At 33.3% G+C, this 27977-nt stretch overlaps 3 protein-coding genes across 6 annotated transcripts; 2 read left to right on the top strand and 1 right to left on the bottom strand.

Moving 5' to 3' along the window:
- The first annotated feature begins 599 nt into the window (after nucleotides 1–599).
- Nucleotides 600–7192, top strand: Arp10 (Actin-related protein 10). 3 transcript variants are annotated; one of them, XM_080177595.1, is made up of 10 exons: nucleotides 600–1176; nucleotides 1606–1739; nucleotides 2103–2171; nucleotides 2598–2656; nucleotides 3238–3381; nucleotides 4939–5017; nucleotides 5491–5548; nucleotides 5948–6092; nucleotides 6265–6445; nucleotides 6928–7192. In XM_080177595.1, exons 1-9 carry the CDS (start codon nucleotides 681–683, stop codon nucleotides 6305–6307), a joined length of 1227 nt encoding a protein of 408 aa, XP_080033721.1. In that variant the 5' UTR covers nucleotides 600–680; the 3' UTR covers nucleotides 6308–6445; nucleotides 6928–7192. The 3 variants fall into 3 exon arrangements, with proteins under 3 accessions (XP_080033721.1, XP_080033722.1, XP_080033723.1); XM_080177596.1 differs by having other exon boundaries at nucleotides 6265–6431; XM_080177597.1 differs by having other exon boundaries at nucleotides 6265–6416.
- LOC145332591 (uncharacterized) lies at nucleotides 7174–27977 on the top strand. Of its 2 annotated transcripts, XM_080177601.1 has the most exons (8): nucleotides 7174–7243; nucleotides 8966–9083; nucleotides 11954–12006; nucleotides 12723–12792; nucleotides 25764–25869; nucleotides 26287–26330; nucleotides 26942–27046; nucleotides 27831–27977. In XM_080177601.1, the coding sequence occupies exons 1-8, from the start codon at nucleotides 7205–7207 to the stop codon at nucleotides 27956–27958; spliced, it is 663 nt and encodes a 220-aa protein (XP_080033727.1). In that variant the 5' UTR covers nucleotides 7174–7204; the 3' UTR covers nucleotides 27959–27977. The 2 variants fall into 2 exon arrangements, with proteins under 2 accessions (XP_080033727.1, XP_080033726.1); XM_080177600.1 differs by lacking the exons at nucleotides 7174–7243; nucleotides 8966–9083; nucleotides 11954–12006; nucleotides 12723–12792 and adding an exon at nucleotides 24254–25034.
- LOC145332562 (uncharacterized) lies at nucleotides 16714–22034 on the bottom strand. The gene is made up of 4 exons (XM_080177566.1): nucleotides 21844–22034; nucleotides 20367–21126; nucleotides 19092–20113; nucleotides 16714–18727 (listed from the first exon to the last, which is right to left on the bottom strand). Exons 1-4 carry the CDS (start codon nucleotides 21847–21849, stop codon nucleotides 18593–18595), a joined length of 1923 nt encoding a protein of 640 aa, XP_080033692.1. The 5' UTR covers nucleotides 21850–22034; the 3' UTR covers nucleotides 16714–18592.

Here is a 27977-nt window from a genome sequence, read left to right on the forward strand (position 1 = left end):
CTCTAAAATTCGGCACAGCAGTTGCTTTTTTGGAGAGCAATATGGAACTGTGAAGAAACGGCGCGGCAGAACCGCCGCTCCCGCCGTTTCCCGCCGAAATTTTTTTGCTTTTTCTCGCTTCAATAGACAATTTTCAATCATCTGAGAAAAACTTTTTTTTTCATAAAAATTTCGCTTATATTTTCACTTAAAACTTGTAAGATTTTACACTTTTTTTAATATTGACATGTTTGAAATATTACAATGTCATGTGAAAATATAAGGGAAATTTTTATGAGAAAAAAAGTTAATCTCATCTAATTTGGCGAAAAAAGGCAAAAAAAATCGACGGGAAACGGCGGTTTTCGGCGGGTGCATCGGTTCCGCCGCCCTTTTTTCACAGTTCCATATTGTTCTCCACAACAACAACTGCTGTGCCGAATTTTAGAGCTGTAACTCTTTCATGGGCTGAGATCATGCATGTTTTACTTTTGGTTTCAAAAAGTGGCACATCCGCCTCCTCCTTTTTAACATAACATTACGAATTTCGTAGGAATAGTTCCAATCTTTACATGTAATAGACTCGAACCATCTATCCCAAGATTTTTAGCAAACGCATTAACCACTAATCCATTGAGCTCTTTATAAATTTCAGAAAAACACAAATCTTATAACTCAGATAAAAAATCCCAAACACCAAAATGCCAATGTACGAGGGTATAGGCCTGATATCAGAGAAGCATGCCGTAGTCCTTGACATCGGGCATGCCTTCACCAAGTGCGGATATGCTGGCGAAATCACGCCACGGTGTGTTGTTAGAAGCGAGGTGGAGCCCGGAAAACCGTTACACTCGCTCAGTAACAAGGACGATTTATACAACGCTTTGGTGGATTTCATCCACAGGCTTTACTTTAAATGTTTGCTCGTTAATCCAAAAGATCGAAGAGTTGTTATCATTGAATCTGTTTTGGGATCTTCCATGATGAAAGAAACTATTTCAAAAGTACTTTTTAAGCATTATGAAGTTTCTTCGGTGTTGTTTGCCCCCTCCCACCTTTTACCCTTGTTCACTTTGGGTATTAGAACAGCGTTAGTGCTGGATGTTGGTCACAGTGAAGCCACACTTATTCCTATCTATGAAGGAGTTCCAATTTTGAAGTCCTGGCAGGCACAACCTTTGGCTGGAGCAGCTGTACAGGAAAATATTAAGCTTCATCAATAGTTTTATGTTTGTTTTTTATCCGTAAAAGAATAATTATACTTATATATTCATGAAAGCCAAATGAAGGACTAAAATTTTTCATGTTTTGTAGGATTAACATAGAAATAAACCAATAATCTAAAAGAGTTGCACATTGTTAACAAAACATCTACCTTTGATAACAAATAAGTAAATCAAATTTCTATTTTAGAGCATGACAGAAGGACCAAATATTTTGTATAATGAATACTTTTCCATTGGTAAGGGGAATCTTCAAGCACATATTCAACTTCTCTAAGTATCTTGAATAATAGCTAAGTAATTCACAATTTTACCCAGGACCGAACGATCGACGAACAATTGAGGTTAGGCACTTTAAATCAATTAGGACATCCTTAGCAAGCTTAAATTTACTATAAAAACTAGGAGTCACTTCGTATTCATCTACTGGACCGAAGTCACCTAATCAAGGGGGATAATAAATCAGGGGACGGGGCTGACCTACCATCAACCCCGTTGGCCCATTCACCAGAAATTCTTACTCCACAAATTCTCGAGGTAGTATACATTTTTTCATTAACAGAACATATTTTCGAAATATATTTATATTTTAAAAGCATTTCTTTAATTAGGTCAGCCCGTCTTTACGGCCTTAACGGAGAGCCTGGCCGTTTTTATTGACATATTAGAATTGTCCTATATATGTCAAACAAAACATGATTAGACTCCTGATACACTTAGGTACATCAAAAAAGAGTATCAACTGTACAATCATTACTAAAAAGTCTGAAGGTCTATTTTAAAGGTCTATCTTGAATAGTTATCAGCTGAGAAAATCATATTTCCCCCACAACGTTACGGACTGACAGACAAAGTAAACTATATAGTAGATTCGCCACTAAAAATAGCAATTTAATTTAGGACATCGCAGTAAGATGTTGTATGATTACCAGCTTGAATAGAGGTAGAGAATTGGACAGAGTCAATCAGGTAGCATACCCTTAATCTTTTAGATAACACTCTGCTGCTCCCTTAGCCTTTAGAAACTTTTTAAATTTAAGATTAAATTGCCCTCAACTTATATTGTATCTGAAAATGATAATCTAACTTTAACAGGTTCAGTCGTAAGCGAGATCTTAACAAACGAACAAAAACCCCTAATATATATTGCGCATCACTAGGCTTTTGACCAGAATGGGGGAAGGATGGGGGGGGGGGAAGGTGCAAATAGCTTAAAACCTTCCAAGACTCGAATTTTAAAATAAATACCTTTTAAATACTCCGGAACTATGTGAAGATTCTGTAAAATGCAGAACTCAATAAATTAAGTAAACTCCCATATTTTCACGACAATTGAAAGAACCTTTATAATTGAAATAGTATTTATATTTACAATAAATTGTAACCCTTTTGTAGGATGCTAGCCAGGTGACTTCACTTGCGACTCTCCTAAAAAATTCTGCTCCAACTCTCAGGTACCTACACAATATTATAACCTATTGGCTGATGGTCAGTTGATAAATTTGGTGTGTTTAATGGGTGATGTACTTTGTAAACCAAGACTCTTGCAGTATTGTCTGCAACTTTTTTTGAATCAAGTATTAATTTGAAGAGTAATTTGTCTATTAGTATTATAAGTGGTTTAAACTTAGGAATAAGATATAAACAAAAAGCAAATGAAATCGAAATGAAAATTTGAGGGACAAATACCTAAGAAGGTTTTTATTGCAACTAAAACAAACCTAGCTCCGAAAATAGCTGAATTCACAAAAGGGGGTAGGGGGGTTAATGCAACCATCTCGTAATCAATGTATAAATGGCACTTAAAATTTATGACATATTTGCCCTAAAAACGGCTAAACAACTTTTTGTTCGATTTAGGGAAAAAAGACCTACCAAGGATTACTCATGCAAAATTTCAGATCGAAATTCGAATTCTAAGTGCCATTTATACATTTATTACGAGATGGTTGCATTAACCCCCTCCCCCCTGATTCAGCTTTTGATTACAGCTAGTTTAAAATATACGCAAAAATCAATTATATAACAATTTTAGATACAGTATTGGTGGAGATCAATACCTGGAAATCGATGGGATAGCCAGGGAGGGAGCTGCCGAGGTTCTGTTCCAGATGGATACTGATGGCAACTGTATAGGATCTATGGTTCTCAACGCCCTGCAAAGTTGTCCAATTGATACAAGGAACCTTTTGTTATTTCATTTTCAAGAATTAAGTTTCATCGGATTTTCTTCTGTTAACTGTAAATGGTGTTGGAATCGAACCCTATCTAGTCATTTAAGTTGTTTATTTCGTGAAAAGATTCGAGTTACCTGAGCAACAAGTTGCAGTAGATCCATAAAAAAAGGAAAACGTGACTTTTCTCTGACATCTAGGGGCTCTGTATTTAAGTGTGAAGGAAGGGGCAGAAAAATAGCCTAAAATGCTATAACCCTTGCAAAATTTTAAATTGTAAATAAAATAGCCTCAAATCATCATGGGACCAGGGAGTAAGGGAGGGGACAATGGGCAGTTAATTCAATTTTATAGTTGTGACCCTTTAAGGTTGAAAACCCAGATATTTCCAGATAAAACAAGTATTTGCAATATAGCAACCTTTAGTGGAAATTTTTGACTTTTTGAATTGTTTTTAATTCACAATGCACCATCCTTAAACTGATGCATTACTACAAGCCTTAGATTCTAGAGATCAAAACCCTTGTTTACAATTCATTTCCATAATTGTTATTGTTTGAACTTTGGAAAATTAAGGAAACATACCATTTTACTTTTACAACATCTTTTACCCAAATTTTTTTATTCTATTTATTAAAAAGCTTAGACATGAAAAAGCCTTTAAATAATTATATTACAAAACTTACTAAAACAATTACCTTCCTACAGAACTTTTAACTCAAGTTATTTCATTTAACGAAATAAAAATGAGATACCTTGCGTTAAAATTTCATACTACATAAATAAAATAGTTGAGAACATAAGTACATCTTAATTTTAAAGATCTTAAGGTTTAAGTAACATATCTTAGGATAACTGGTAGCTGCGCTCCTAGCATCCAGGACAGAAAAATAAAATAACACCATCTTGAGATTTTAATGATAAACAAACCTTGAACAACTCAGGACTTCGTGAATTTTCCCTAAAATTTTGAAATTAATCGGATCATTAATTACAGAAATATTAAGCTAAAGACAAAAAACTTTTGCCTTTACATTAAATCAATAAGAAACATCTAACATGTCTAAAGTAACGAAAAGAGCTAACCGTTTCCGACGTACAAATGTGCGGGACCTTATTATAGGAAGGCTTTGCTCATAATAACTAATAATCTTAATATAATTTCTTTCTACAACGCACTAATCGGAATGAATTAACATTAAACAAGAATTAGATATAAAAAATGTACCTAATGATTCAATTTACAAAATAATTTTCAAAATCAAAATATTCTGTCTGCTTGTTATTGTTTATCTTTTTGTTGACGCGCTAGTTTGCCGCGAGATTATGCATGATTTTGCGTGACGTCATTCATAATTGGTCCCCAAGATTGGTTAGAAACTGCTAAATTCTTGCATGTTCCCTTTAAGCCAGTCCCCAAAGTCTGAGACTCCTAAAAATTGAATATTCGATCCATTGTCCCCTCCCTTACTCCCTGTCATGGGACCCATATAAAGCTGTTTAAAATGGAGAAGTTATATTAAAATATTGTTTAATATTTCATTGACAAAAGTGTGTTAACTTAGACGAGAGTTGGCTAGTAGTATACTGATAGTGGGAGGTACTAGCATGATGCCAGGATTCAAGTCAAGATTAAATCAGGTAAATACATGTTATTTTTGTTATGTATATGGATGAGACACTACCCGGGGATCTTAATGGATAAGAGGATTGATAAATGGACATCCCTCCAAAATTATGATTCACAAAACAAAACAGAATCGTCTACCTATACATTAAAATTTTTAAAAAGATTATACTGTGCTATTTTTTTTGGTATAGTAAAATTACCAACCAATGCCCTTTCCCTCCATGTTCTTACTTAAGTGGTGCAAAGACAGGATTAAAGTACCTGTGGTTTCTAAAAAAAAACAACATTACAATAGGTACAAAAAAATATATTGAAAACAAACTAAATTTTTTTATTGGTTAAGCCTGCAGAATAGATAATTGAATCATATTATATATTTAGGTTATTTGCTCCACAGTGCATGCAATAATATTGAATTATGTATGTTATCTATTCATCCAACTAAAAAAAAAATCAACAAAAATGATGTTATTGTTTTTTTTAGGAGCTGCTCTATCTTCTGTCTCTACCACAATATTCTGATATCAAGATAACAGAATTCAAGGAAAGCATTACTTTGTATTAGAACCAGCGGCTGCGCTCTAGCATCTTACAGCTCTCATTTTTTGGGTTTTGAAGGATGCAGAAAAATCGCCTAAATTCATACCAAAACTTAATTGTTTAAAAATAGTCAAAAGAGCATCTCTGTACCTATGTGAAGGTTTCTTAAAATGAAGAACCTAGTCTCTAGGGGGTGACGAAGGAGGTCAGGAAAATTGCCTATAACAACCCCGAGACATTATAAAGCTTTCCTTAAAGGAAAATCAATTAGGTTCAGTAGTTTCCGAGATCTTTTGATTCAGAGAAAAAAGTTTTACACTTTGTTACCTTTATTTTAATTCAGAGATGGATCATCTAGATTTTCTATATTTATTCTTAAAAGTAAAGTTTGACTATGTACCAGGTTTATAACCCTCCATCCAAGCCCAACCTGGTCACTTGGTTGGGCGGAGCCATATTTGGAGCAACAGACGTGGTAGTCACCAGATCTTTGACAAGAGAACAATATCTCAAGGATCCCTCAGTCCCCGATTGGTCAGATTTAAGGTATTGTAAACTCTGGGAATGAGAGAAAAGTAACAATTGAACTTATGTGGTGCTTTCCAGAGGGGTAATTTTTCATTCGGGAAGTATGTCAATTTATCGTTCATTGACTTTTCCTTTAAAATCCCTGTTTATTGCGCTTTTATCTCATTTAAAACCATGTCCTTTGTTTTAGGTACAACAACAGTACAGGAGCCGAAGACCCAAGACAAGGATGAACATTTTCGATTGCGCATTTATATTTAATAAAAATCATATTTACGTTTAGATTGGTAATTAAGTCAGCAAGTTATACCTATATTTTATACATTTTAAATGTTCGGAGGGGTGATTGCTCTAAAGGTCGTATAATTAAGGTTTGATAGGCAATTAGAAATATCCAAGGGAGAAAAAATCTTATAAAGCTTCACAGAATGAGTTGTTAGGACTAGGAGACAATAAAGGTTAGAATATAGATAGATGTATAACCAGACAACTACCTGGATCCCTCTGTTGGGGACCTTTTTTGTCTACTATTAATTTGCTTTTTGCTCTTTAGTAGCGACTTAGCTATGTTTATAATCCCAATGTTATTGGTTGATTTTCAAGGACCCAATTGAAAGTCGGCACAGGGTCCTTGGGGGAGGGGACAGTTATTTAAACCCCTTCCCCCTGTCTCGTTTCACTGTAATTAGGTGACTCCATTGAAACAAAATTCTACAACTTCTAAAACTTGGCCAGCGAGAACTTTACATACAAACAAATTTTATTACTTTTGTAAAAAAGGAAAAGGTTTGTGGTTGTTTTACGAGCCCTTCAAGCCTTGATCTACGAGATCTTTTGAAAATTATCACCCTAGGTACCTTTTTATCTATTGAGTTAAGCTATGTAAACTAATAATGTATTTTTATGTTTGTTGTTACTGTGATATTTATTTAACAAACTTCCTAGTGATTTTATAGCCAGTTTTACTTCACAATTTTGAAATATTTTTATTTTTTGCTTTTATCAAAGAATTTAACAGCAAAAAAACTGCTTCTTCAACCTAGTTATTAATTCTTAAAAAATAGGTACTTTTTATAATATAGATTAATATTAAAACTGATTTATTTTCAGAAAAAAAATAATATTTAAAAATGTTCACAGAATTGACTGAATCTACATTGCTATTTAAGGTAAGATTAAAATATAACAAGTACAACTACGTCCCAAAGGTAGTAGCGAAGCTGTTTGAAAGGGATAGTTGCACGAAGTGAATTTAAACTTGAATATAGTGAACTGCATATTTTTATTGTACAATAGTTTAAACTACATCCATAGGACATATATATGAAAGAATTTCAATTATCTACCAGGTAGTTAAAAATATCATATTTTTTGGATATATGGCTGTACTGATTTTACAAACACAGTATGATGACTATTTTGTTGGAGCCTAATTGATTGCTACTTATTATAATACAAATTTATATGTGTTAAATGGTATACTTGTAACTTATGCTTGCAATCAAACTCTTTCAATGCTCTTCCCTTTATAGGAAAATATAAAAGAGTGTATAAAACGAAAGAAAAGGGACGATAGAATATAGTCTAAACTTTAAAACATAACTTTGAAGATTCATAAAGGAAAGAATTAACAAACGTGGAGAGTAAATAAAAAAGAGTGAAATTGCTTGCCATATCCCGATTGATATATATTTATGTTATTTACCGAACAAGAACGCTCTAGTTAGAATATCCCGCGTAATAATCTTATTTGCTCAATATTTTATTTATTTTGAAGTTTAAATGAAATTTAGAATTATATACTGACAGACAGACAGAAGGACAGACGGAAAGAACATTTTTTTTGGCAGTAGCGCAACAATAAAAGAATATCTTATACACGGAGGTCTCTAGATTATTCGGACAATACGTAGACAACCTAGTTTAAGAGTAGCTGCGTTACTTACAATTATCTATAGGTTAATCTTTTTTATCCACGTTAAACACAAGTGTATCTTGTTTATTTTGTCATTATTTCAGTTTTAGCTGTCTGTGATCTACTCTACAAGTAAGATTTGTCCGCACGTTCATTCGACGGGCATTTTCTGAAAGATCTATTACCTATCTGATTATAAGGATGGAATACATCCTTGTTTATATGATGAGATAAATATTGCACATTACTTATCAGCTATCTAACTATCTTATTATCAAAGAGTTTGCCCCCCCTTTTATTAAAAAAAAACAAATAAATAAAGAGTGGGGGGGGGGGAAGTTTTTTTTTTGTGGGATTACGCCAATACAAAGCCTGCTTAGAATCAAAATTGTTTGTTTTTAATGACTTTTCAGTTTTTTCTTTCTAATCTTACTTTCTTGAACCTGAATTTTGTCTTTGTCCTAAAATAGTGAGGCTGTCTTCTATAATATTTTCCCACTTAAAAGTAAAAGCAGAACAAATATTAGTTTATTATAATGTCTGCTTTGAATAATGTGATGAACCGTGTGTTTCAGGCAGCTGTAGTTAACAAGCAAATTAATTCTAAACAAGGATTACAGCAACCATAAGTAGCGAAACACTTAATAAAAACATAGATGAACAAACATAAAGTGAGTTATATAGCAGATGTTTGGTTGTCAAAAAAGTAAAAGGAAAGAGAGAAAAAGCAACAAAAAAACAAAGATAATAACTAAAATAAGCACGAACGACAGACATTTCTAGATGTTTTTGATGGATTTATACAATTATACATTCTTTGCTACGACTTCTGAGTAATAAATGTGTTGTTAGTAAAAAATTAATAATGTTTGTTTGTCTGACTGCCTGATTTGACGAGCTCTTTTATGGATTTTGTCATCCTTGTTTTTTAAAATTATTTCGCTTGTTTTATATATGTTAATCTTGTGCTTTTTAGGGAAACCTTGCGGTGCTGTGTGTCAGCTATCTCTCCACAATCATATGTTTCTTCAGTCCGTACTGGCTGCAATCATTTCCAACAGCAAAACTTCCCAGGCCCAAGTTTACTAATCTAGGTAAGTTTATTTTTGTGATGTAGCAAAGCTACTCTATAGTTGTTAAATCGACTTCACCCCTATCAATTAGAGATATTTTTGTCAACATTCCTATCAAAATGGAGTATAATTAAGTATAAAACATCCGTAGCGGTCGGACTGCTTTTAAGCAGCTTTTTAGCCGCTTTTATTTTTCACAACTGATTTTCTCGGCTCATGTTAAAGATAGAAGGCTAAAAATTCTTGTCACTATTCCCATCAGTATGGTTCATAATTAAGTATAAAACATCCCTAGCGGCCGAACTGCTTTTAAGCAGCTTTTTAGCCGCTTTTACTTTTTACAACATATTTTTTCGGTTACATCAAAAGATAGAAAACTGAAACTTCATGCCAACATTCCCCCTTCATTATGCACCATAATTAGGTATAAAAAAAACTATGGTAGTCCGACTGCGTTTGAGCTGCTTTTCTATTTACAGCTTTAAAATAAAATAACCTTTTTTTAAGGTTTCGTGATTTAAATTTTTTTTTCTCTATTATCTCTCTTTATTTTCTTTGTTATGATAACAGATGATCTGATCTATAGCTCGCTTTGTCCGTTTGTCTATGTCACAAATTGCTTCGCTACTTATGGATGTTGTTATCCTTGTTTTCAAAGTAAGGTTGTTAAAGGGATTGGTAATTAGCTGAAAATTTAGATGCAATAAGGAAAATCAGAGAAATAAAAAAAAATTTCAAACGATTAAAATTTGAAATCATAATCCGTGCAGAAAAAATGAGCAAATCATTTAAATAATTCGCCATAACGTAGGAATTTTTTTTGGCGAAACAGTGAACAATGCTGATGTATGTAATAGTAATTCATATCTGTTTTATTTCATACTAGCGGCTACGCCCCTAGAGCCTCTAGGGGCACTTGAGGAGGGGAGAGTCGAATTTGATAACCCAATTTATTATTTTAGATTTAAAAGAAAAGTAAAATTTTTTTTTTTTGGGGGGGGGGGGGGCGGGGGATATTTTTTTTCTAGGGGCGATTTATCTTGGTAGGGTGGTGGTACCCTCCCCCGAAATAGTTACAAACCTTTCCGGGACCTATGAGAAGCTACCCTGTTAAGGAGAACCCGATCGGTTCAGCGGTTAGCGAGATCCTTCGGTACAAACACACTGACACACATACACACAGACAAACAGACAGACATCGTGTTACTTTATTATTAGGATAAGTTGAAGTTCTTAAAATATTGGTATATAGGTATACTAAATTATAATATATTTTAATTTCCAAGAGATCTTAAGGGCTATTACACAGGACGACAAAATTATATATAGCGTCATCCCCGATGATGATAAACAAAATTAAAATTGTTGGTTGAAAAACTCAATAAAATAAAAATATTTATGAGGCAAGTAATAGGATAACATTGTTATGTGACACATCATAAGGTTATCAAGACCATATATTATTACAACAGCACAAAATATCACTTTTATTCAGCTACATTTGATCTTATTTGCGTTTTGTGTCCTTTTGCGAATATGCAAAACAATATGAATCCAGGGAGGGAGGGGACATTGGGCTGTTTATTACATTACTCCCAAAAGTTTTAAAACAACGTTTTCTTATTCGTTGGCTTTACAACTTTGGGGACTTTTATTTGATTTTTATTGGTTGATTCATAAAGTTGTGTGTTCCAAACGTTTCAACAATAGTTTTTTTTTAATCTATGAGAGGGTAAATTTTGTCTATCAACATTGGGATAGCACGTCAATTTTTCGTCCATTGTCTTATCCCTTTAGATTCCTGATATGAATGGATTTATAATATAGGGCTCCCTATTCGAAGGCAGAGGGTTGAAAATAGCCTAAAACCATCCCAGGACCTACGTGAAGACTACCAATAAGTAGAGGGGTTATCTAGATCTTAACGGACAAACATAAAAAGTTACTACTAAACATACATAATAAGATAAGCAGAAGTGAATAAACTAAACTTTTAAATCTACTTAAAATTCAAGTTATTCTAGATATAACTTGTAAAATGACACAATTTTCATAAACCAGATGATAGACGGATAGTATAATGAACTAGGTATAAATTATTCTTTCAACATTATTCCTGTGTAAAAATTTGTCTTTGATAATTGGAAATTTGTTTGGTAAGAATTGGTTATAGATTAAAGTCAGTGATACGATTCCTTTACTCCCTGAACCACCCTGATATTTAGTACTAGCGGATTCGCCCCTAGCCTCTAGGGGCTTTGCCCCATGAGGTGATCCAAAAAATTCGAAATTCGTAAAAGGACCAAGGAAATCTTCAGCAAATTCTTTTTAAAAATTGGGGGGGGGGTATTTTTTGTTTTTGGGGAGGTTGGGAGTGTCCCACCCCTCAAGAAAATAGCCTAAAACCACCACAGGACCAGTAGGCATATTCACAAAGAGGTAGAATTCAATCGGTTCAGTGGTTACCGAGATCTTAAGGGAAGGACGGTCGGACAGACAGACAGACAGACGGACAGACATCATTATACTTTGCATTAATATTGACCCATTTAGTTGGTCATTGCAGTATTTATGCAATTTTACTAAAAATACGATTTAGCAACATCCAAATTATCAGCTTTATTCTTTTACGCCCCTAGACGCCTCCAGGGACTCCACTTTCTATTTTTAGTTTTAAAAAGAAAGAAAAAAATGGATTGGGGGCGGGGGTGCCTTTTTTTCTAGAGTTGATTTTTCTTGGTTGGGAGGAGGTACCTTCCCCCAAATAGTTAAAAGCCTTCCCTGAACCGATTGGAAGCTTCATTGTAAAGGTGGACCTTATCAGTTTAGAGGATTGTGTGATCCTACGTTTGTTTTGTATAAATTGTATTTGATTCACCTTGTACTTTTAGGTCTGTGGCACGCATGCTTTGACGGTTTCCACGACAAAGGACATCAGTTTGAGGTAATAAACTTAAAGAAGCGCTGCTACTCAATAACTAGGATTTATTCGACTGTCCGTCTCTAAAACACCGTTAAGAAGCATGACTACGTGATCCTTGTTTTTTAAGAATATGAAAATATAAATTGCCGAAACATTGTCGACAATAACTACAGAATATCAAGATTTTAGTAATTTTTTCTTGATTATGTTAGTAGGTACTTTAAATTTGATAAGCTATCAAACTAAAATCTTATCTTTAGATATATTTAACAAGGATGACAACATCCATAAAAGCGAAGATACTTACAGAGTTACTGGTTGTTAATATAAAATCTAGGGGCTCTGTATTCGAATGTTGAGAAAGGGGTAAAAATAGTTTTAAACCATCCAATAAATTAAAATCCAGGGACTTCCTTATAATGGTAACCTCAATCCGTTCATTGGTAGGTGAGATCATTATATAATGGGTTATTTTGGATTTATTATTACTTTGACCTTATACCAGTTTTTCATGCTCTCTAATAAAGTGAAACACGCTGCGGGCTAAAATAACAATTCCTCACTTACACCTCCTTCACCCCATCCCCTGGATAAACGAACTGGCCAATAAATAAGTTTCATGTTAGCAATCTAAATTGATGACAATTTTTCCTCTGTTATTACTTATTACATCCACGTATACTCTATATCCATTGATATGTTCCTAGTACCACCCACTAATGTCCTCTAATGTTTAGGTTAAGTTTTATGGGTGTAAACACATTCTGTTGGAGGAGTATGATATCATCCGCAGTGAACTATCTAAACGTAAGTACCATTGTAGTAACACCCTTAGGCAGTGTTTCGGATCCGCATTGATTGTATGCGGATCCGGATCCGGTTCCGGATCCTTGACAATAAAAATAAAATCATTAAATTTTTCAAAAAATATTTATTATTTAATTCGAAGTCAAAAATACTTTTAATTTTCAAGTCTGAACCTAAACCTTAAAGATTGGCTCTCATCAAGAGAATGTCTGAGATTTTATATAATTTTTGGTATATTTTTCCATTTTTCCGCATTTTTTTGAGTCCAAGGATCCTTGCGGATCCGGATCCGAAACTCTGCCCTTAGGGATGAGGGGAGGGGACATTGGACTTTCAATTATACTTGTCCCCAATGTTTTGTAAAATATGTTGACTACAAAAATTTTGGGACTTTGATTTGGTTGTACAAACGACCAGTGTCGAACTTCCAATGATATTTTTTTATTAACAGAAAGATTAATTTTGTTAATCGTAATTGGTATTTTCATCAATTTATCGTCCATTGTCTTATCCCCCAAGATGCATGAGTAAAATTTGCTTAGGGACATAATTTTCTTTGATTAAGGGGGGCGAAAATTGCTACTTGTGTCAAAATTTTAACACCTATTATCTATTGAATATTTTAAAGTCTAAAAAGCTTTAGCATTTTTTTGGCTTTAGGTTTTTTTACGAATAGCAAATATTTTCTTCCTTTTGTAGTATTGTTGTAGGTAAAGAAATTTTGGATCATGGAAAGAAAATAAAGTAGCGGGTTTCGTCGTATTTTCACAGAAGATTTTCTCCTTTTTCTAGCCCCTGCGGGGCGCTCTTTCCCTGCGTGGCAATCATAAACATTTACCTAACCTAAAATAACAAAAGCTACTTTGAAAATACGACGAAACCCGTTAGGTACTTCGTTTTCTTACTTTGATTTGGTGTTCTATGATAATGTATTTGAATTGATTTGAACTAAATTGATTTTTTAGAAAGCGTTTTGAATAGTATTTTTTATGGATTGCTTTCACTCCCGCAATTTATTAGAATAGCATATTAATACAACAGCTTAAATTGACCCTTCCATTTTTTAAACTCAAATTACTAGATACAAACTCTATTTATTTTCTATTGTGTGTCTTTTTAAAAGCGAAGCTTTTCTATAATTAGGGTCGGTCCGTCCGTCCGTCCGTCCGTACGTCCGTACGTCCGAGATAGATAGCTTTTATTCGTTAATTTAGGCATGTTAGAATTGTCCTATCGATTTCAAACTTTGCATGATGATTCCTGTAGTAGTTGGGTACGATTTAGAAAGCGTAGCAACTCTATAATCATTACCAGAATGTCCGTACGTCCATTTTAAACATGTTGATTTTTCTACTTTTTTAACAACAAATTTTCAAGTGTTCTAATTATCCGTTTGATCTGATTTTTGGTATATTCCTGGGACAACAAAGAACAATACTATAAGCGAAGCAACTCTATAATCAAGTCTAAAAATTTAAGTATGTCCATAAACATTATCCTGCTTCAAGCAGTTTTTCAACATATTTACTTACAATTTTGCTTCTACTCTTATACTTTTAAATTCTGATTATTCAGTTCAGATACTATACAAGTGTTAATGTCCGTTTGTCCTACCATTTCAGTGCTTCGCTTTTATGGATGTTGTCATCCTTGTTTAAACTCAAATTACTAGACAATTGCTCTTTTTATTTTCTATTGTGTGTCTTTTTGCAAATATGAAACCATATACAGATGTGATAACACTGCACTTGATTCTTTGGTTACTATAATATTTAGGGTTGGCAATCCGCCCAATTTTTGGCCAATTTTGGAATCCGAATCCGGATCCGGAATCCTTTTAACAGCAGATTCCGGATTCAGATTCAGATTCAGGCTAAAATTAGCGTCTTGAGTTTTTTCTTTCAACTCCTCCTCTTTGAAGGCAAAGATTTTCATCATTATATATGATAACTTTTCTCGTATTCATTCGAATCCGGTGGATAGGAACCGGTTCTCATCAATACGAAAAAACTATGTCTAGCATCGTATTATACCCAGTTTTCTACGAATATAGAAATGTACAATCATAAGATTAAAACCAGTTTTTTTAGCCCCGAGGTGCCGGAAAGCCGTTTATAATACGATGCGAGAAATAACTATTAAAATCTTGTTCGATTCTCGGAAGTGAATTATAGAGAACACCAAGAACATTGATTTTGAGGACATATGTAGAACTTAATTTTTTTTTTAATTTAAAAATCCTTTTAAAATATTGCTAGAATCCGGAATCCGAATCCGGAATCCGCCAAAAATAAGAATCCGGAATCCGCAAGGAATCCGCCACTTTTTTTTGACGGATTCTTTAAGAATCCGGAATCCGAATCCGGCCCAAAAATTCGACGGATTGCCATCACTAATAATATTTATTAATACTTACATACATACAAACAGACATTATGGTACTTTAATACACCTATATGATTACTGTGCTAGTATAATAGGACATTTAAACATTTTTAGTATATTATCTATAGTTTACTGTTCTTTTTTTCTAAACTATTTAGCATAAAATTAACATGGTGGGTGTTTGTCTGTAGCTTAATATCTCGCACACCGCTTGACCGGTATGGTTCTCCTTTACAATTAAGATTCTTAGAGGTCCAGGGAAGGTTTAAAACTTCATCCTTCCATAAGAAATCGCCCCCCGGAAAAATTCTCCATTCTCAAAAAAAAACATTTCTCTCGACTTACTCCCCCTTCAAGTGCCCCTAGAGGCCTCTAGGATTTAATATAGATCGTAGCACATAAATTTCGATATCATAATTTAGTTATAAATATAGAATCATAACTTTATGGAACAAGCTATAAAATATATTGTTTACAATTTTTAAATATTCTAAAATCAAGTTTATTATCTGATGTGGAAGGGGGAGGGGGGAGGGATGTGAATTTCATTATCATGGCAAATTTTTAGCCAATCTATTCTATAACTTTTGTTATATTACGATTTCTATATTTATTAGCCTCCATTGTCAAGTATGGAATAGCAGCAAATTTTATCTTTTGCCCTCCTTTCAATATACAGTTCTTATATTCAACTTCATATCTTAAACAAGAATGACAATATTCATAAAAGAAGTATAAGTAGCAATATTTCTTACACGCCTCAGCATAAATCAGCTTGTTATCTTAAAAAGAACGTACTTATTATTTAAGTCGATACTTTAGAGATGCTGCGCTTTGACATCATTTCTAATTGTCTATTATATCATTTTAAATTAAATAACAAAATAGTTTAAATAGTTTTTTAAAATCAGCGTGTTTGAAAGGACATACAGACTTTCAGATAAAGATTACAGAGTTGCTATGCTACCTAAATGATTTCTTTGTTATTAGAGGCCTATTTTAAAGCATAAATATACGGACACACCTTAAATGTATAAAAGCTTAGAATATAAAAATATTCAGCATGAAATTCAATATCATACAACAAGGGTGTAACCCCTTTTTAGTTATTTGTCAGGGATCTTGAGGAATAAGACAATGGACTAAAAATAGATGTTCTTTAACCAATAATGATAAACAAATTACCCCCACTGAAGTGCTAGTTTGAATCAACCCATCAAGCTTCAAATTCATATAAGCAAGGAAGAAATAGTTCTTAATTTCAAAGCTTTATTGAGAACATTGCTTCTTTTGACATATTTTGTAGCTGCGCCTCTATTCTCTAGAGTGGTGAGGGTTTTCTCACTTTCTTTTGGAAGGGGGATGTCGCAAAATTCTCTAAATAGCCTAATACCTTTCTTCTTGGGCTAATGGAAATCTTCCCTTTTGGAACGATTTGGTCTAGCTTTTCACAAGATCTTAGAGGACATACATTGTGCATATAGACATCCTGATACGTCCAATGTAATCATCTTGTTATAAATAAAATAAAATAAGTTAAAGATTTTACAATATTTATTGCTCAAGTATAAAAGTAAAAAAACTATAATCTTTACATATTTTTGTTATCACAGCTCAAAAGAGTAAACACATAATATTTAACATTTGAGTATATTTTACTTATGAAGGGTGGGGGGTGGCAAATTGTATAGATCTCGTAGATAAAGGTCTGAAGGACAAAAACACAATGGATTTAATTATTAATGGATTAATTTCTAACTTTCATACCTTGAATACGAGATCTCTACAATAATCCACCCCCCCCCCTTTATTCCATCAACTATTATAAATAAATTTAAAGCTGGTTTTAAAACAACAAAAATACTATTAGAATTAAAGGATTTTAGATAAAATTATAAGATTGCACATTGAAGTTTTTAAGGGATTAGTTCCAATATTTTAAAGGTTTTTAATAAAAAATTTATCTGTTTTGTGATTTTACATTTCTGAAAAATGCATCATTATTATATATTGCAATGAATAACAAACAATAAAAGCAAGACTTTTTGTGAAACTATCCCTTTATGATAGCACTAAAAAATATTTTTTTGCTTTTTTATATGCTTGTTTATTTTTTACACATGTTGATTATGCAAAATCATGAATCAGCTTTTGATGGTAATGCATTTTATTTTAGTATTTTGCAATGTTGCAAATAATTTGCTGTTGGTTAATTAGCAAAATATATTTAGTTTAAATAAATCTACATAAATTTTGAGCTCAAATCGAATCACTTAAATAATTTTGCCTCGCCAAATTTAAAGTATTTGTGCAAAAACACTTTTTTATTATTTTATGCTTGGTTGCTTTTTCATATTTATGCTGTAGAGAATTATTATTTAATTCAAATAAAATATTTGCAATTATGGTATAAAGAGAAGACATATTGAAAAGATATGAATTCACGGAAGTAGGAAGACATCATTTGAATGGTCTAAGTTAGCTTAATGTCCATAAGTTTGTCATTTTTGTAAAGGGGGGGGGGGGTAGATTTTCAGTAAAACCAGTTGGGGAAAAGCGGGGAGTTGTCCATTTAAACTAGTGACGGGATTAATTTTAAAACTTTTGAATTAATCCAAATCAGTTATTAAAAACAACAACTAAAAGTATATAAAGTTATACATTACCCCCCCCCCCCTCCCCCTCTAACTTTTTGCTGGAAAAGTTTAAATTCACACCCCCCTTTACTTGCATTTAACCTAAGTAAACACATTGCAATATTTGTAATAATTTATAGGACATTAGTAACAAATAATTTAAATAAATTACACATAAAAAAAATGAATTGGCATAATTATGAACCTTTGAAAAGTCCAACAAAATTCACAATGATATTTGTGGGAAAATTTGTGCTGTCATCATCATAACTCTTTTTGAATGTTGTGTTTGTAAAAACTTTTTTCTTACTGCTTTGAACTTCTTTTTATTGTTCTCTGGATAAAACAATGTTGGTATGAGTTAGGATTTCATTTTGTGTAGTCAGGCTTTTTAGATTAAGGCATACATACACTATTAAAAAAAAAGAAGGAAACTATATCTCACAAATCACCAGTAAAGCACCCGAAATACCCCCACCACATCCTAAGTTTTACTTAAAAAGAAAGATTATTAGTTAAGCTTTTTGGCAAATGATTAATGTCCCCGCAGGGGCAAAATACTAGCTTTTGACAAAAGTTAAAATTGGAGGGTGGAGGGGGGGTATTAATGGTCCACTGATATTTGGGTGAAATTCAAAGACGTCCAATGTAATTATTGCATACAAGATTAATCAGAAATTATCAACTATTTGTACTTTGTAATTGAACCAGAAAATTTGCATTTTGCCGTAATTGTATGATGATGCCTATAAATGTAAAATGCCATTGTGGTGCATTAGCTAGCTAACAGCCGTAGCATTGCCGGTATAATCACAGGTCCACTTCTTTATAAACTTCCCAATCATTGTGTTGAGCTCTGCGGGGGCCTCCAGCATCAGGCAGTGCCCCGCCTGGGGGATAAGCTCCAGGTATGCCTGATAATTAATAAATAAATATGAGTTAGGTTGAGAAAGATTTCTAACTGAATAGTTTTGTATTATAAGTTAAGCCTTTAGATTTCAATGAATATAAATGAAATTAGTCATATTTGCAAACTCTTTGAATGTTGCATCGTTTTGTTGTTTTTACATGCTTTTTAATTAGTTGTAATGTAGTTTTTTTTACGTTGAAGACCATGGGAATTAGGAATGACAAATTAACAATATTTTTTGTAATTTTCTAATATTTTGGTAGAAGATAGGTATCTTAATAGGTTAACTTAACTTTCATTGTTCCCACTCTTTCTTAGAGCAATATACTTCCAGATATTTTTTGAGAAAGATGATAAAATCAAATTACCTTTGGTATTGTCCTCTCCATTTCACACTCCTCGACCAAGGAGACCAAGGTGTCCCTCATGCCATAGACCAGGAGTGTCGGGGCTGTTATTCTCCTGTGGAAACCTGCATCACCTTCAGGCCATACCTGACCCAACATCACATATTTGAACACATATGAAGGCACATCAAATGCCTCCTTGAACTTAATTGTCTTGCCCCTAGGGTTATATTTGTGTTGTTGGTTTCTAAATTTACACTCTAAAACTATTCTATAAGCAGCCATGATCCACTTTGGATATTTGTACAATCCTGGAGGTGGGGCTAGTGGGGTTGGTCCGCCGCTGGCTAGCAGTACCAGAGCTGCTATCTTTTCAGGTCTTGTCCTTGCCAAAGCTGCTGAAAAGGAGCAGCCATAAGAATGGCCAATAACAATTGCTTTCTTATCATCAGGGATGTAGGCGTCAAATATTGTTATAAAGTCTTTGAATAATTTTGTAAATTTGTAGGCACTTGCTTTATCTGGACAACTGGAGAATCCATGGCCCAGCATGTCAGGTGCTATCACATGATATCCTTTGTTGGAAAAATAATCGAGCTGAGAATTCCAAATATCAGCTGAACCTCCCACCCCATGGATAAAAAATAAAATCGGCAGATCCTGATTATTTTTAGGCTGTGATGATTCAGTGCTTGACTTTGTTATCTGAGATAGGGTGTTCTCTATTGTTTTGTTAAGCTCTCTTTGTCTTGTGTAGCCAGCATCTGTTTCATTGGAAATATTTCCATCATTCTCATCAATTTTATTGTTCTCATGATCATCATCCTTGCTTCCCTCATCCATACTGAAGCCCTTGTTCTGAACCCCCATATTGCCTCCGGCCACTCTGAGGCTTGAGAAAGGTTCAGTGTCTTCATTACCATTCAGGGGGTTGGGCACAGCACACACAGTCCGGTGAGGTACTTCGGGACTTGGATGACAGCTGTCGTCTGCAGGATCTGGGGATTTATTTCTTGTGGGTGTGCTGGATTCCTCTCTTCGTCCTGAAAGAGAAATAGGTTAAGCACTAATATCTTTAAAATTTTAATTTACTTGTCAATTTATGTACAACCAAATTATGATATACAAAATGGCCCCTTTAGTTTATTAAAACTAATGATTGAAAAGTTGTATGTACCAACCAATTAATATCTAATAAAGTACCCAAAGTTTTTAACCTCAAAAATCTGAGTAATTTTTAGTTAGGTACCAGTATAATTTACAAACCCAATATCCCCTCCCTCCCCTCATTATTACCTGGTGAAGGTTTAGGTTTAGGGGAAGCAGAATCAGTCTCACTGTCTGGAACAGGACTTGCTGTTTCTGTTGTTGTCACATCCTCTGCCTCACTCTCATCTCCTTTCTTTTCACTATCATCATCTGTCACCTCTTCCTTATTGTTATTATTATTTGATTTGTCTGTAGTTACATCAGAATCACCCGGTGCTGTCACATCTTTGCAAGTTTCTGACAATTCCTTTTTATTTTTATGATCATTATCAAGATCATTTACTGGTTCTTCATCTTCATAATCATCATCTTGTAAATTTTCAGTGTTAAAATTTTTTCTCGGAAGCCTTCCAGGAGATATAACATCATTTTCTAAACTAGTTTTCCTACTGTTGGGATTGTTTGGATTTACCCGAGGTTCAAATTTGTTTATTATTCTATTTATTGCCACAGAAGGCGGGGGTTGTACCACTGGAAGCCTGTGAGGAGCCGCGCTCTCAAACCAATACTCCTCCCCATCTGACAACCGTTCCTCAACTGTTTTATTTGTGTCAGACTGAACGCTGTCCACTGCACATTGTTCTTTAACTTGTGGATATCTATTTATAATTCTTATTTTGCGGTTGTGCTTGAATGTAAAGAATTCTGTGCCATAGGGCTGAGCCAGTGAGGGAAGTACTTTGTTAGTCTGCTTGCAGCAGGGAATACAGCACAGGCTGTCATTTGAGCTTTGTAGGGCCGCCAATACCTCTTCTCGGGACACTGTGTCGGTCCCTTCTCCTCCAACCTGAAATTGATATAGTTTTTAGTAGTGCAGCTACTCTATAACTAAATGATTTTATCCTCCCAACGTAAGAGGTCAAGATTTTGTGATTTTTTGTTGTTGAAAATAACAGTTTACTGTATATTTTTGAGTGCTTAAATAAGCTAAAAAACATTTAATAATTATAATTCAAATATATTGGATAAACATATAGTAATTTTCCGCCAGTTATAAAAGATCATGAATGAGACAAAATGTATTTTTTTACTGCAAAGAAACGTATTTTTAAAATTGAATGAAAACAATTAATACCTATAGTATTTAAGGCTAAATGATATCTATGAGAAAATTTTCTTGAAAAGGGTTAACCTTGTTTAAATAATGTAATTCTTTAATTGAAAAAGTATGATTTGGAATAAAATAAAACTGTAACTTAATTTAGAAAGTTAAATAACTGTAGTTATGGTTTATTACATTTACATGTAATGTAATTATTTATTAGTTATTTTTAAAAATTCGGAATGTAATAATGCCTAATTAAATATGCAAAAAGCTATTTAATAAATTTGCTTATTTCAAAAATTCCAATAAATCGATTTATAAACCTGTCTTTTAGGAATGTTGTTTACATATATACAAATAATATGTTTTGTCAAGCATTAAAAAATTTGTTTATTTCAGTTTTAATTACATAAAAATATTTTAAATTAATTCTGAATTTCATAAAAAAAACCTACTTACCTCCATTTTTTTTACAACATGATCCTCGTAATAATAACTAAAATAGTGCCAGTTGTAGCCTTGAAGTGTAATAAATCGCAACTGTTGGTAAATAGTGTCTGTTCAGTGTTGGTTGTCTGCAATATGCCTCAGGCTATACCATTGTATAGTCCTGTAGACACTACATACAGATATACTTCCTTTACCTTACTAGTCTAATAGAGTTTTTATTATAGACTGCTCATAGTCATGTTTTTTACTCTATTTTATGTCGGAAAAGAGGGGACATTAGACTGTGAATTATAATAGTCCATAAAGTTTTACAAACACTCTCATTTGTTGTCTGAAAAAACTATAGTTAGAAACTATTAATTCTAGATTAGGCTGTACAAAAATTTTATTTAACATGAAAATATTATTGTAAGCATGAGTTTTTTTTTAATCAAAAAACGGGGATGGGACAATGGCAACAGAATTTTTATTCCCCCTCACAATTATTTAGTGTTTAAATCTACCCTACATCCATAAACTTTTATAAATATAATTCTAATAAACTCTGATTATAGGCCCTCTTTTGTCTTAACTCTAATGTCTAAACCACTCAGGCCAGGTGGGTATTCAGGCTTGACAGAGAGAAGGGGGAAGGGGGGGGGGGGGTAAGGTATTTCGTGGATTTTCTACCTGATAACAGGTAGTTGGGACAGGTGCTCCTATAGTTCAGCAAATAATATGAAAATAGCAAAAATAAATTTCACTAATATTAATGTTATTAGGAGTTATTATCCATATTGTCTTATCCCTTAAGATCCCATATTAATAAAGTAGATGTATAGTGTTGCATTAAGTGCTGACATCCCTCAGTTATATTGTGCCTTTTTTATTGTTTATCATATTTATATAAAAGTAACGGGATGTATGTCTCGATTTGTGTCTGGTTTTGGGGGAAAGTATCTTCCCCACTTAACAAAATAAAAATATAAATAAGAGGGCAATCCCCCCCCCCCCCTCCTACCTTCTTGCTAAAATATTGTTTTGTTATTTGTAAAAACATCTATTTATTGATGAATGAGGGAGAGAGGAGGGCATAAGCTCGATTTCTTGAAGAATTTGATTTTCCCTATGACAGCTTTCACTGAGTGAACTCATAGAAAAAGTGTATCATGAACAATCCCGATGTAAAACCGAAGTGAATTCCCGAAGTAAATTCCCTAAGTGGACGTCATTTACATATGTGAATTCAATCCTTATGTTACATGGGGAACAGGCTATTCCTTATGTGAATAAGCTGTTTTACCTAAGCTTAGCTGTCAAATACATGAGTAAATAATCGATTTTTACGGGGCATTTGTGCATAAAAACAATAATTTCGGGAGGGTAGAATTAAGTAGATATGTTTTTCAAGGTACTTTTGTAGATTAGAATTTAAACACAAATAAAAAAGCTCCAGAAAACTAAAATAAACAATGATAAAAATTGTTCCATATGGAAGAAAATATAGAAAATAAAACTCTTTAATTAATTCTAATCCCACCACAGTTTTAATTAATTTCTTCAAGGGGGATGTAACTGCTTTTTTTATGTAGACCATTAACAAACTATCAAAATAAAAGCCTAACATTAGAATTTATTATTAAAAATTCTACAAAAAATTACTAAGTGCTCTCGCAGTGGAAAATTTTTGGAAAAAAATAACATGGTCTTAAATGATACAATATTGTCTGATATGGCAAGAAATGGTGAAAAAAAATTTTTGCCAGTGGGGCAGCGATTTCAGCAGCTGCAGTTTCTCTAAAAGATAAATATTACAGAGACAAACACTGTCCCTGCAAAAAAGATTTTATTCAATTATCCTTTGGTACAGACGAACATACAGATAAACATCCTGATACTTTTGTATAAAGATTTACTCTTTGTATTTTTCTTGATTTATCTACACTCTTTGTAAACTTAATTTGTTAATAAGAGAAAAAAATTTAAGAACATATTTGTATTACCTAAATAATTAAGAAAAGTTATTATATTGATTAAATTATTGTATCTATAAAATTATATGAATACTTAAAAATAATAGTTATGTTTACTATTATCATTTTATGATTCTATTTCCGGAATTTAGAGAAGAAGACATTTAATAAGATCTTCAAAATGGGCTTTGTGTAAATCAAACTGTTAAAAAAATTGGACAACATAATAATTAAAAATGTGGCAACATTGCTTTTAAATACTTATGACAGCTTACTTCCCTCAGCTAATTACATATGTGAAAAATACGCACAGCTAACATAAGTATTATTCATGAGACACTTTCTGTAAGTGCGTCTTAGGGAATCACTTTCCTTAAGTCCACATAGGTAACACATAAGGAATTTCCCCCTAGTAAACCCTATGTACCAAGCTGTTTGTTCAAGAAATCGAGCTATAGATAGATAGATAGAACAAGGTATTTCAAAGATAAAGCATTATTAGCTAGAAAATTTATTTACCAAAAAAATATATTTGTATTTTTCATATAAAAAAACATCCAAAATCATAAATTGAAATTTTCAGAAGTGTTTTAATTTTAATTTCATTAACAGGTTATAAAAATCTTTTTCGTCTATGAAATAAGGTAAATATAAAGGCACTACTTTATACTCACACACACACCCGTATACTCACACACACACACACACACTCAAGTCCACTAAGGCAGTTTGAAATTCTTTAGTATGTAAACCATTCAAAACAATCCATACATAATAAGATTTTTTATATAAAGTTATACAAAAACATTTTTCCTCTACCTATGGTGGTATCTCATCCACATTCTTGAGAACACTGTAGTTAACACAACCCAAAAGCCTGCTTGATATGTGATTTCTTATTGTATAACAAAAAAAAAAGTCAGTTAAAATTAAAAATGGGTATAGAGGACGATATCCTGCCGGACACTAACGTCGCCCGTGACCGCTCGTTGACGGGCAAATGCGCCCTCGGGTTGCTCGTGGTCATGATTGTCTTTGTGACCCTCGCCTTTGTCACACCCAACTGGCTGGAGGGCGACCCGCGGTTCTATGGGACCCAGTTTGAAAAGCTTGGCCTCTGGGTGCATTGTTTCCGGTCGTACCCAAACTATGAGGATCTAACGCACACAATTTTTTACGCCGGCTGTAGGTGGATTTTTAATCCCTTCACAGATAGATATTCTGAAATTAGAGTTTATATTGTAACACGTAAGTATTTAGAAACATTGATTTAATTTTTAAACAGCTAACAAATCCTTTATAAAAATCCTAACCTTATTCAAGAATAGGTATTTATCGTAGGATACAGTTTTCTGCGGATAGTAAATTGAAATCATAGTATTAATTCCATGATTTTTATTTAATTTTCTTTGGAAAGTTCCACACTATGCCGGGTTTTTCAATATGGCTTAAAACCGGCTTTGCAATACTGGATAAAACCCTCCAAAGCTAAATCTAGGCAGGATATATGCAGTGACAATTAAAGTAATCTACACTAAGGCACCGGCTAAAAAAACTGGTTTTAATCTTATAATTGTATATTTTTTTTATTCGTAGAAAGCTGGATATAATACGATGCTAGACATAGTTTTTTTCGTATGGAGGAGAACTGGTTCCTATCCACCGGATTCGAATGAATACAAGAAAGTTTTTTAAGATTGGGGATCGTCAATTGTCTTATCCTTGTTTTATTAAAGAAACATATCTTATTTTCATTTTACCTAGTATTATTAGAAAATATTTTTCTCGTATTCATTCGAATCCGTTGGATAGGAACCGGTTCTCATCCAAACGGGCTAAAAAACTGGTTTTAATCTTATAATTGTACATTCTATATCCGCGGAAAGCTGTTTATAATACGATGCGAGAAATAAATATTGATACCTAAACCATTTTATTTTTTAAGTATTTTTTTCTTTAAAATTTTTTTTTCTTCAGCTTTCTTTGTGGCCACCCAGTTTTTCTTCACATTGTGCTTTGTGGGTATGCTGTTAAGTATGGCCATGGTCCTCATGTACCTGCTCTGTATTGATGATTATTACAGGTAGAGTACAGTATTATGGATATATCTAGGTTATAGAGTAGCTGCGATTTTTAAAGTTTTGAAGAATTAATATAGTCTAAAATAGTTCCAAATTTGCTGTTAGGCCTATTATTGTCTAAGCAACTTTGTGACTATTAAAGCTTAAATCTGAAGTTAGCTCCCTACATAGCTATACTGTTTCCGTCCCCCTCCCCCCCTGTCCAGTTTAAAATACTAATGAGTACAACACACTTAAATGAACTTAATATTTAACCAATACTTCGCAATCATAGATTTTATGATAATTCCTGTCAAAATTTAGTCTTAAGATTTGTTTAGCTTGTAATTGCCGTTTTTCATATACGTAATTGTCCTCATTTATTTAACTATTAATATTCTTAGGTAATCTTCATATTAATTGTATGTTTTTAATTTTAGAGTGAAAGTTCTGAGATGGATTGGATTTGACCTTGTTGTGTCAGGTATAGTTATTTAACCCTATGTAAAGTAACAGGATGGCTATATGTGTGAGTGTGACAAGGATCTCGAAGACCGCTGAACTGATATTGATCTCCTTTACAATGAAGCCTCTCTTAGGTCCAGAAAAGGTTTATAACTATTTTGAAGTAGGGTACCTTCATCTTTACAAGAGTGATCTCCCCTGAAATAAATACCCCCCCTCCCTTCCATATAGCTGAAAACTAGACGGATAGAAAAATATCATTCTACTATTATTTTTTTTTTTTGGGGGGGGGGGAGGACTAGGGTTTCTTTAGGTTTTAATCACTTTTCCTCTGAAAGTGCCTTGTTGATCCCGAAGCCCCCTCCCCCCACCAAGAGTTTAAAAGAAATTTTAATATACAGGATGTGATAAGTTTTATTTATAATTTGTTTATTGCTGTTTATTACAGTTAAAGAATATTTGGTATTTGGTAGATTCGCAGGGTTATATTAGGCAAGGGATTTAGAAAAAAAAAATTTCCATTCCTAAATTATTTTTTAAAGAAGAAGGGTTGAGAGGCAGTGCTCGACTGTCACTTGTTGGAAAGCACCGTTATGTTATCATTTATATATAGTTATAATTATTATTTAGCTCTGTGTGGTACAATTGCCCTGATTATCTTCGGAGCTTTGGGAGACGGCAGAGATTTTATGCCAGACTGGGAACAAAACTATCTCTCTTGGTCATTCGGTCTAGGTAAGATTTTTTCGGAGAGAGAGAGACGGAACAATGGGCTGTTTATTACACTAGTCTCCAAAGTTTTATGATAACGTTTTCTTATTCGTTGGGTTAACAACTTTGAGGACTTTAGTGAATTTTGATTGGTTGGTTAATTAATTTGAGTGTTCAAACGTTTCAACCACTAATTTTAATCTACAGAAGGGTTAGTTTTGTGTATTTTCATTTTCATAAAATATTCCTAGCTGTTAGACTTTTAAACAGATTTTTAGGCGAGTTCACTTTTTACAACATATATTTTTCGGCTCCTACAAAAATTTACGGCTGAAACTTCTTTCCAATATTCTCTTCATTATGCACCATAATTAGGTATAAAGAAATCTATGGTAGTCAAAAGATAAAAAGATTCCCGAATAAATAGTACTTCGTAATGATAGTGCCCCGCAGGGACTAAGAAATTTGGAGGATTGGGGTTTAGAGATAAAAAAACAAGTGTTTGTTAGGTTCCAGGACAAACGCAGGAGTCCTAAACGTCGGAGTGGATAAACGCAGGAGTGTTAAAATATTAATTTAAGTTAGTATTTCTATAAAGGTTAGGTTAGGTTAAGATATAAATATACAAATAAGCCCCCCCGCAGGGTTAGGCAATTAAAAAATCTAAAATATGGTTTAAAATAGGTTAGGTTAGGTTAAGTATCCACTCCTGCGTTTGTCTACTCCAACGTTTGTGACTCCTGCGTTTGTCATAGGACCGTTTGTTAATGTGCCCATTATTTTAATTAACAATTTTTCCTATAATTAGGTTTTGTCGGTGTATTCTTGATGTACGTGACCGCAGTGCTGTTCTTGGTGGAGGCCAGGATCATGCGCAGAAAGGAGATTGCCAGAGAGTCCACTGGCGGCCAGTTCAACATGGAGAAGAGAGTTTAATCACTCCTCAGTCTTACAA

The sequence above is a fragment of the Acartia tonsa genome, chromosome 11 (genome assembly GCF_053477335.1).
Source record: "Acartia tonsa isolate MP-2025a chromosome 11, ASM5347733v1, whole genome shotgun sequence".
Taxonomy (NCBI): Eukaryota; Metazoa; Arthropoda; class Copepoda; order Calanoida; family Acartiidae; genus Acartia; species Acartia tonsa.